The sequence below is a fragment of the Mycetomoellerius zeteki genome, unplaced genomic scaffold (genome assembly GCF_001594055.1).
Source record: "Mycetomoellerius zeteki isolate Tzet28-1 unplaced genomic scaffold, Tzet1.0 scaffold854, whole genome shotgun sequence".
Lineage (NCBI taxonomy): Eukaryota > Metazoa > Arthropoda > Insecta > Hymenoptera > Formicidae > Mycetomoellerius > Mycetomoellerius zeteki.
Window position 1 is genome coordinate 49,087 of NW_017257886.1, and position 9,229 is coordinate 58,315.

General features: G+C 32.8%; 3 protein-coding genes across 3 annotated transcripts; 1 reads left to right on the forward strand and 2 right to left on the reverse strand.

Moving 5' to 3' along the window:
• Window positions 1–3,432: 3,432 nt before the first annotated feature.
• Window positions 3,433–6,206, forward strand: LOC108730192 (uncharacterized). Its single transcript, XM_018459745.1, has 8 exons — window positions 3,433–3,616; window positions 3,671–3,808; window positions 3,975–4,185; window positions 4,279–4,461; window positions 5,229–5,331; window positions 5,441–5,653; window positions 5,859–5,938; window positions 6,051–6,206. The coding sequence occupies exons 3-8, from the start codon at window positions 4,141–4,143 to the stop codon at window positions 6,204–6,206; spliced, it is 780 nt and encodes a 259-aa protein (XP_018315247.1). The 5' UTR covers window positions 3,433–3,616; window positions 3,671–3,808; window positions 3,975–4,140.
• An 811-nt stretch (window positions 6,207–7,017) lies between these two features.
• Window positions 7,018–7,678, reverse strand: LOC108730195 (putative nuclease HARBI1). The gene is made up of 2 exons (XM_018459752.1): window positions 7,540–7,678; window positions 7,018–7,461 (listed from the first exon to the last, which is right to left on the reverse strand). Exons 1-2 carry the CDS (start codon window positions 7,667–7,669, stop codon window positions 7,037–7,039), a joined length of 555 nt encoding a protein of 184 aa, XP_018315254.1. The 5' UTR covers window positions 7,670–7,678; the 3' UTR covers window positions 7,018–7,036.
• Window positions 7,679–7,930: 252 nt separating this feature from the next.
• Window positions 7,931–9,155, reverse strand: LOC108730196 (uncharacterized). Its single transcript, XM_018459753.1, has 3 exons — window positions 8,958–9,155; window positions 8,347–8,872; window positions 7,931–8,108 (listed from the first exon to the last, which is right to left on the reverse strand). The coding sequence occupies exons 2-3, from the start codon at window positions 8,572–8,574 to the stop codon at window positions 8,001–8,003; spliced, it is 336 nt and encodes a 111-aa protein (XP_018315255.1). The 5' UTR covers window positions 8,575–8,872; window positions 8,958–9,155; the 3' UTR covers window positions 7,931–8,000.
• Between the last annotated feature and the right edge of the window lie 74 nt (window positions 9,156–9,229).

The window sequence follows — 9,229 nt, forward strand, 5'->3', positions numbered from 1 at the left end:
AATAATAGATGGGCAGACATATAAAGTTATGAGTGCTATAATTCATTACTGTTTGTGTATCGACGAGAGTCATTATACAAGTATGTGTAGAGAAGGAACATCTTGGATTGAAATTGATGATGCGCAAGTTATAAAAAAACAATGGCCTAGAGGTGCTAAAGATATTTCCATATTATTTTTACAGAAAAATGTTACCAAAAATATATAATAAGCAACATATATTTACAACCATTCTAGATTGAGAATATTTGTATTCCTATTTCGAAAGTCTTCTTAATCCAACCTCGCAAAGGAAAGTAATAATAACTTGAACTTTTCTTTAAAAATAATTTCATTGAAGGTCTTCCTATTCTGATTTAAGTAATAATTGTTTTAGGCCCGGTTGCATCAACGTTACTTTGACTTTAAGCGAGATTTAAAACTCTATCGGTCTCGTTTTAAAACCGAAAAAGAGACACAGATAGAGTTTAATCTTCGTTTAAAATCAAAGTAACGTTGATGCAAATAATTCTTTTTCAAAAATTATTACGTAAAAATAAAAGATAATATGTATAAATACCAGTCAAGTTATTAAAAAAGATCAAGTAGTTACAACATTAACTCTACTTAAAAAATTATTATATATTATATAAGTAATCTCACAAAATCCTTAATACTATATAGTACAGACTGTTGTTTTTTGCATATCGGAGTAACAATTGTGAAAAATGTGTTTTAGGATCTATTAGGATCCTCTGCTAGATATTAAAGTAGATGTTATTGCTTGAATTCTCCTTATATCCATTTCAAGTTAATCGTAAAAGAATACGTTTTAAACTTCAAAAAAAGATACATTTTAAATTTACTTAAATCTTCAAGTTTTGAGTGTATGAAGAATGTCGGTATTATCCCTTTTGAGCATTAAGAAGTAATTTTGTAATTATCTCTAATTATTGGGTAAAAATTTGATTTTATATACAGGGTGTTCCATTTTAATTGTCCATCCCAAATAACTTTCTTATTTTTGATTTTAGAGAAAAATGTTTCAGACAAAAATTGTATGGTTTCGAGGGGGTCACAAGATGGTACCATTGGTTTGACCTTGGATAATCATTTGAAAATTACATGAAGGTCACCTTCAATTTCTTAAATGGAACATACCATTTTTCATTACATATTCTCGTAGCTTATCTCGAGAGCTTTCCAAAACACTACAATAAAATATTTTTCTATTGCGTATTTTCCGAAATACATTCCGCGTACATCTCCTTTTTTTTAGAAAGGAGATGTTAAATCGATACTCGAATGTATCGAAGTTTATTGTTGTCGCTTTTCCGCGATGCTGATTGGTTCTCTCGCTGCGTTTACTTCACGAGTATCTGTCATTGCCAAAATTGTGTGTTTTGACAGTTCCGTATTTGAAAACATCCTGCATAAATGTTAAAAGCTGAAAATAAATAAATTAGAGTCAAATTAAAACATCTTCTTGAGTTAAATTATTTAACTGTGCATTATTAAATTATGAAAATGAGGAGAAGGATGTTGTAAGTTTACAATATTTTGATAAGCATTTTTTAAATATTACTCGCGCGAATATATTATTATGTGTAATAATAATAATATATCTTTTTAAACACATCTTTTAAACGTTCCAAAGTAGTCAATGACGGCATTTGGAATAATTCGTGCATAAAAAAATTAGAGTGGAATAGGCCTACTGGGGAAACCACTATAAAAAAAGCGCACCATGCTATCTACCTCATGATGGTGGTGTGGAAATGATAGCATTTTATCATTTTCTTTATCTTTATCATATTCTTTTCTACAAGTAGCTTTATAATAAAATTACATCTATCATAAATATTTTTAAAAATAATAATTTTTTTAAAGTTCTGAAAATTGCTGCCAACATAGAGTTCGAAGGGTGAAATCAAGCCTCATGTGTGAAGCGATTTTCTAAAAACGCTATTGAATACAGCTAATTTTGTTGTAAAACTTTTGTATAAAACATTTTTTTATATCTCAAGTAGTTTTCAAGATATAACGGAAAAAGCTGAAAACCGCTGTACACGTAAAGGGTGATTTCACCCCTTCAAACCGTTTTTGGGCAGCAACTGATATTTTCTAAATTCATCTCTTTATGTAAACTACAAGTTCACACATTTCATTAAAATCAGAATTTATCACCTCGAGAGGTTCCCTTGTTAGACGTAACTGAAATTTTTATATTTTTAATAATGTTTTCAAATGTGATATATACATACAGGGTGGGGCATTTTAATCGCCCCACGCGAATATCTCAGAAACTAAGAGAGATACAAGAAAAAGTTTTATATGAAAGTTGTAGATTTTCTTGGGGGAAAAAAGGTGGAAATAACGGATTTTAAATAGGGGACTACCAAGGTCAGGTATTACTTTTTAGATCACGCCAAACCTGAATATATGAAATATGTGTGCAATAATATTGTGCATTAATACATTATTATATACTAGAGATGTGTGAATCTAGAATTTTCCATGTCAAATAGAATTATATGTATATACATATAATATATAATTATGTGTATGTACGTTTGTGTAAATACTTACAGTTTGCCACTGCTTTGTGGTCTTGCCAGGCGCATTACTTAATGCATTAAGCGTTTCTTGCAAGTCATTCCACAGTTGATTATGCCTAATTCTTCCTTCTTTCGTCAAAAATTTATTTGCTGCAAATTCCGAATGAGTTTCCATGTATCTTACTAATTCTTCATACTGCAGTGCGGTTGTCCTCGTAGAACGACTCTTTTTTGCACTATGATATATAATTCTAAATTAATTTTGAATGCATATATCAATATATAGAAAGAATAATATAGGACTATTTGCTTGACTTAAAAAAAACTTCTATATAAGTCCAATCTCGTTAATTTCTCTATATTTATTACACATATTATTTAATAAATATGTATGTATATACGTTTCATCCATTGTATTAAGGCTTCTTCTTCTTCACAAATAATCTCCTCAGCCGGATGGTCAGTGCTATTAAGCAAACAAAGTCTATAATGGGAACACAATGCACGATGAGCTCGACGTAGCAAAATCGAAATTGGAATACAATGCACGATGAACTCGGCGTAGTTAGTTAAAAATAAATGATAATTGCGAGTTGCTCTCCGATCCGTTCTCGAATTTGAATGTTGTACACTTCTCACGCACTTACACCAGTGTGCTTTCTCATGAAACTTTGCTGTTATTGGTCGAAAAATACTGTTCTTAGTATTTCTATCGTGCCTGTACATATCGTGCCGATGATTGGCTGCGTTCAGCAGACTCAACAGTTTTGCAACCGTTTTATGATTGTCTGTTGAGATAGGACCATTCTTCTAGATCTAAAAGTATGATCCAATCAGCGCGAAGGAAACTTCCAACAGTTGCAAAACAAACGTTCTGCTGAACGCACCCATTGTCGCTTGCAACGATAGATGTTACGTGCAATATACAGAATAGCTGAGGTGTACCGTTGTCGGTTGTGCAACCGATAGATATCGTTCCTGTACCGATCCGACGGTTGTCGGTACGCGGGAACGGAATAGCGGCCCAGTGCTTCATTTAAGCCCGGTTGTTTCATCTTTCGATGAATTTTACCTGTTAGGTAAATCTAGCAATCCGCGCATGTGATTGGGTAATATTGCTACTTATCTAACAGGTAAAATTTACCGAAAGGTGGAACAATCGAGCCTTATAATCTGCAAACCCCCAATTTCGAAGACCATCAGTATTCAAGTTCAGTCGTTTGGCTGCGAGGCCAATAACAGAGAAGAAGAAGAGCAGATTGAAATATGGAGTAAGTATATATGCAAGATTTTCATAAAAGGGTTTAGTAAAATACATAATGCTAAACCTAATGCTAAAAATAAGTTGCTAATGACATTATAAAGGTTATGTTTGTTTGTTTACTTCTATTTACAATTCATACATATTTGCTTACTATGAGTATTTTATTTTTTCAGAAAGGGAAAGGCAAAAAGACAGGCGAAAGCAACATCAGCCCAAATTGATTACATGGTCGATTATTTTGTCCGATATCCACATGTTGCGACAGGGAAATTTAACAGTCTCCATGGAAATGCAGATTTGAGAGGATCTTGGGAACACTTAGTGTAAGATCTTAATAGTATGGCAAAAGATGGAAAAACCAAAGATGTAAAGTCATGGAAAGCGGTGAGAAAAACGAAATGTTGGAACTACAACGGCATATAGTACTTGAAGTACTACCGCTATATATTTCAGAAATAATCTTAAAGTTTCTTTTAGACGTGGCAAGACAACAAAACTGCGGTCTCTCAAAAAGTAGCAAAAAATCGGGCTAATCAAACTGCAACAGGAAATACTGGTTGTCCTTTGAAGTTAGCTGAGCGAGAACAAAAGATTTTAGGAATTATAGGGTTCGATTATGTCGAAGGAGTACAATGTCCTGATGCTTTTCCAGAAGAACAGGTAATAACAATTTATTATATACCGAAACACTAATAATCTTAGTAATATAGAATAATAATGGAAATCAATGTACTAATCAGCGCTTAGTCAGAAACTATTTAACGTTTGAAGCAGTCAAACAATTCTTTTTTTGATAATTTAGACGATGGGCTCAAATAATTTTTAATGAAAATTAAATAATATATAGGGCTGTGAGCCAAGCGAGATGCTTATTGCTAAATATTAATTAAATCTTTAAACATTTAAAAAACATGAAGTTTCTATTGAGTCATTCTCAATGTAAATACAATTACATTTTTAAAAAACCAGTACTTAATGTTAAACATGAGTTGAACGGTTATAATTGTATAACTAGTACATGATAAAAAGAATTAATTCACTCTTACAATTTTTGCTCGTAATTTATATCAGTGATTGATTTATAGTTAATGACTATGTGATCACCACTTACATGAATTTCGAACGAAAATTATATGAGCAAATTCTTTTTATCATATATTAATTATACAACTCTTACCGAACTCATGTTTAATATTAGATACAGTTTTTCTTAATATATTCACAATAAGAATGACCCAATAGGGTCATTGAAATTAAAACGTTTGCATTTTTTGAATGTTTATATTGGGATCAATTATTGGTATTTAGCTATAAACATCTGATTTGGCTCGTAGCCCTTCATCCATTATTTATTTTAATTCTTTTTTAAATTGTAAGATACTTGAAAATAATATTGATTAGATGGTAAAATATTTGATTTATTTCAGTCAAATGCTATAGAGTTGCTTCATCAAGGGCAAGAAAACATTTTAGAAACCGCTCCTATTACAATCACAATACGATCTGATAGCAACACGATCAATTTAATTGGTTAGTATATTTTACTTAACTTGTATACTGCATAGATCACGAATTACATCAAAGTATTACTCTTAAAACAAAATTAATTAGCAGCATTGTTTATATTGTTTTATTTTAGATTCTGAAGTACCAGAAATAGAAGGAAGCGAAAGTAATATCTTTGAACCAACTCCTCAGATATTACATTTGGAAACAGAGGTAAGGGAATCACCGATGGAAGAATTACAAATGAGAGAAAAGCAAGCAGAAACTTCTCAGGCAAGAAAACCACACGCAACAGTTTCGCAGACTTTTAACAGAATACAAAAATCTGCTGGACACCCAAGGCAAAGTGAGTATCATAGTAGATATCCATTTTCTTGTAAAGAAGAGCACAATAAAAGGAACAGAGAATAAGAATTTTAACTTATCAGAAAGTATGTACTATGGAATACACAGTTGATAGGTTGAAATTCTTATTCTGTTCCCTAATGTTTGGATTATTCCGAGTCTTTTACAACATACAAGTAGTAAACATTACTTCATTTATTTTTAAGATGCAAAGTTAGGTACGCAGTTGATGAACGCAAGGGAAGATTTTGCCACACTAGCCGAGCGTCAAATTACGTGTATGGAGGTAACAGCTTTTATAATGTACTTCTCGAAAAATAAAATATTTTTGAATTAAAAAAACGCATTATTATAGCAAGTTTAATGTTTTGAACATATTCTTTTTTTATTTTGTACAGATATTCGCCAAAGCAATGGAAAAAATAGCTGATAATGATAAAGAACGAAACGCTATTCTGCATTCTTTAATAGAACATGAAAAGGCTCGAGAAAAAACTTATCTGGACTTGACTCAGATTATAAAAGACTGTGTTAAAGCTATGAAAGGAAAATAAATGAAGTATTATGTGATATTTTTTTTCGACTTCAAAAATGTTATAAAATATGCTAAAGCTGTTTTATCTATAACAGTACTATAAGTACTGATAATATTTTTCATTTTGTACGTACTATTTTTTTATGAAAATGAAGTTTGTTTTACTTTATGATATTTTTTTAATTATTTCGCAAATTAAGTTTTTTATTTCGATATATAACATTGCCAGAAATATTTATTGTACGTACTCTCAGGAACCTCCTTATTTTTATAGCAATGAAATAATTTACTTCATGCACATAATACTAACTGGCAATTTCCTATTAAATTATCTTAAATTTGGCGATGTGTAAACGTATATACAATATATGTATTTAATTCATCATCTTGATGTATATTATATTATCTTTATATAGAGTTTTTTAAAAGCATTGCCAAACTGAAGATAGGGTAATAGGAAATTATTATTTGGTATGTGTCTGTATCAAGTGTATGATGTAAACTAGGTCTCTATATCTGAAGTATTAGTTATTATATTCCTAGCTACCAAAAGTATTATTTGTTTAGTATATTATATATTGCCCAATGTTTTATTTGTATGTTACCGACAACAAAATGTTAATATCAATATTAAACTTACTGTTATTATTTAAAAAAAACATTTATTTATTAAATAAAACTTAAATGTTTGTATACTTGACTACTTTATTTAAGTAACACACTTGAAGCATATAATTTTGACAAGATAGTAAAAAAATTATAGTATAAAATAATTATAATAAAGGAAATATAACATTATTCTTATCATTTATATATACACCCACACACATATACATGATTTTATCTTCATCATTCTTCACCTTCTGCATCACGGAAATTGGGAAATCTCTCTCGCATAATTTGTCGCTGAATTCTCTGAGCTACAGCGCGTGGCCCTCTTTGAACTACAGCTTCATTGACGTTCATGGGGTCAGCATTTTCATGATGATAAGCAGCTACCGGTTCTTCAAATTCCTCTAAAGGTAAGCGGTGTTGAATTCTCATATTATGAAGGACTGCACATGCATTTACTATTCTGGCAGCAAATGCTGGTTCGTACATCAACACACGTTGATAGGAAAGGCATCTCCATATTGCTTTAAAAACACCAAAGAAACGTTCAACAATGCTTCTTGCTTTGCAAAGCTGCTCCGTATACTGAAACTGTCGGGTATCTTCGGGAAAACCGACTAAGGGCGTCATGAGCCATGGTTCCAACGGATATCCAGCATCACCTGGTAAAACATATTAATATTTTAACTTATTTTACAAAATATTTTAAGGTGCAAGTGTTTTTATTCCACGATACCGACCGATTAACCAAGTTCTCCGTTCTCCTCTGTTGTAATGAAATTCCGCAGCACGACAAATCGGGGACATACTCCAAATGTATGCGTCGTTTCTTGCACCTGGATATCTCGGATTAATATTAAGCACTTTCATATTTGGATCAACAATCTAAAAGCATAAATACATACAATCGAAAGTTTTACGACAAAAAAGTCACAGTATATAATAGTAGACATAATAAGAGCATTTATACTTACAGCTTGTACGTTCAAGGAATGGTTACCATGAGATGGTTAACAAAGGCCTCTTCATGTTCACAAGGGGCTAAAATATGTATAAAAGTGCAATCTATAGCACCCCCCCCCCATGGCACCCTCAAATGGCTGTGCAGCAACTGAAAACTTTTCACGTGCTTGCTGTCGATCCTCGTCGGTCATTGGGAATTTCACCCATGTACGCAATAAGTGCTCATTGATTGCATCAGTCACAGCATGGATGCAACGGCTTGTTGTCGTCTAACATTAAACTGAAATTGATTACCGACATTTCTTTGGTAGCTACCTTGAGCGTAAAATTGTATAGCGATCAACACCTGTAATATCCATTTCACTTTAATAAATTTGACGACGAAATTACATTTTAAATGTTTGTTTTGTCTAAACTATTCTGCTTTCTCAGTATGATTTTCAATAGATATTTAGTAAGTTTAGTTACATATACATAAATTGAAGTGATGTTCAATGAAAACGTTCATTTTTATTGTCATGAAAAAGTAAGTAAATAATATCAAGTCAATACGAAACATTACAATGATTTTGCACTAACATTACCTTTATTTCAGGCGCTAAACCGGTAAGTCGTTCGCTCCATAAATTAGCTCGTATTGCATTTATTACATCCATAACAAGTTCTGGAGTAAGACGAAAATAATTAACAAATTCAACTCGTGGGAGATAAAAAGGGTTCTGAGCTGCCTTCTCTCTATATCTCTCAGCTGCCTTCTCTCTATACGCCGTTCCATCATGCGTATCCTTTCTTGCAACAAAATCAACTCTCATGCTAAGTACTCTATTCCTAAGTACTATATTCCTAACGACGAGAATCGTTATCGATAGCTATCGACGATTATCGCTTGCGCGACCGACGGTCGCTATTGTCAAGAAGACTAGAGGTTTGTTCGCGTCGCTTGCTCCAAATTAACTCAGAGAGCACTTGGATCACCGTGGATCACCGGTAAGATGGCGATTGGAGCAGTTGGATTCATGTGCTCCAACACTCGATGACACGAACGGATTTAGGACAAGTTGGGACAAGCGTCCTGTCGTTCTATACTACATGAAGAGTTCCACTATGATCCTGTGTGCAGAAATCCGAAATTAATCACTAAAGTTGACTATTCAGGTTAAGATTACAGAACATAGGTTAAGATATCTGTAACAACCATGAAATACTTCTCTCAACACTACACATTCTCAATCATTACGCATGCGTGCGTAACATGCCCCAACCGCACCACCTTCTGAGGTGAGGCAAATGGAGCGTGCTCTTAATTGATCCATGGAGTATACTCTAACGCGACGCGAACATCTAGTCGCCATATTGGTTCCGGTGACGCGAACGTATTGGAGCGCGTTGGAATGAACAGGAGCAGATTGGAGCGTGCGACGCGAACAAACCTTAAGGAGCTTAGGGTGAAATCACACGGTGCGGAAA

Excerpts from the sequence above, each read along its gene's own strand:
- LOC108730192 (XM_018459745.1), top strand. The coding sequence starts at position 4,141 with ATGGCAAAAGATGGAAAAACCAAAGATGTAAAGTCATGGAAAGCG. Across the intron at positions 5,332-5,440 it reads CAACACGATCAATTTAATTG|ATTCTGAAGTACCAGAAATA; the intron begins GTTAGTATATTT and ends GTTTTATTTTAG. Across the intron at positions 5,939-6,050 it reads GTCAAATTACGTGTATGGAG|ATATTCGCCAAAGCAATGGA; the intron begins GTAACAGCTTTT and ends TATTTTGTACAG.
- LOC108730195 (XM_018459752.1), bottom strand. The coding sequence starts at position 7,669 with ATGAAAGTGCTTAATATTAATCCGAGATATCCAGGTGCAAGAAACGAC. Across the intron at positions 7,462-7,539 it reads ACGGAGAACTTGGTTAATCG|GTGATGCTGGATATCCGTTG; the intron begins GTCGGTATCGTG and ends ATGTTTTACCAG.
- LOC108730196 (XM_018459753.1), bottom strand. The coding sequence starts at position 8,574 with ATGAGAGTTGATTTTGTTGCAAGAAAGGATACGCATGATGGAACGGCG. Across the intron at positions 8,109-8,346 it reads GTTTAGCGCCTGAAATAAAG|GTGTTGATCGCTATACAATT; the intron begins GTAATGTTAGTG and ends TGGATATTACAG.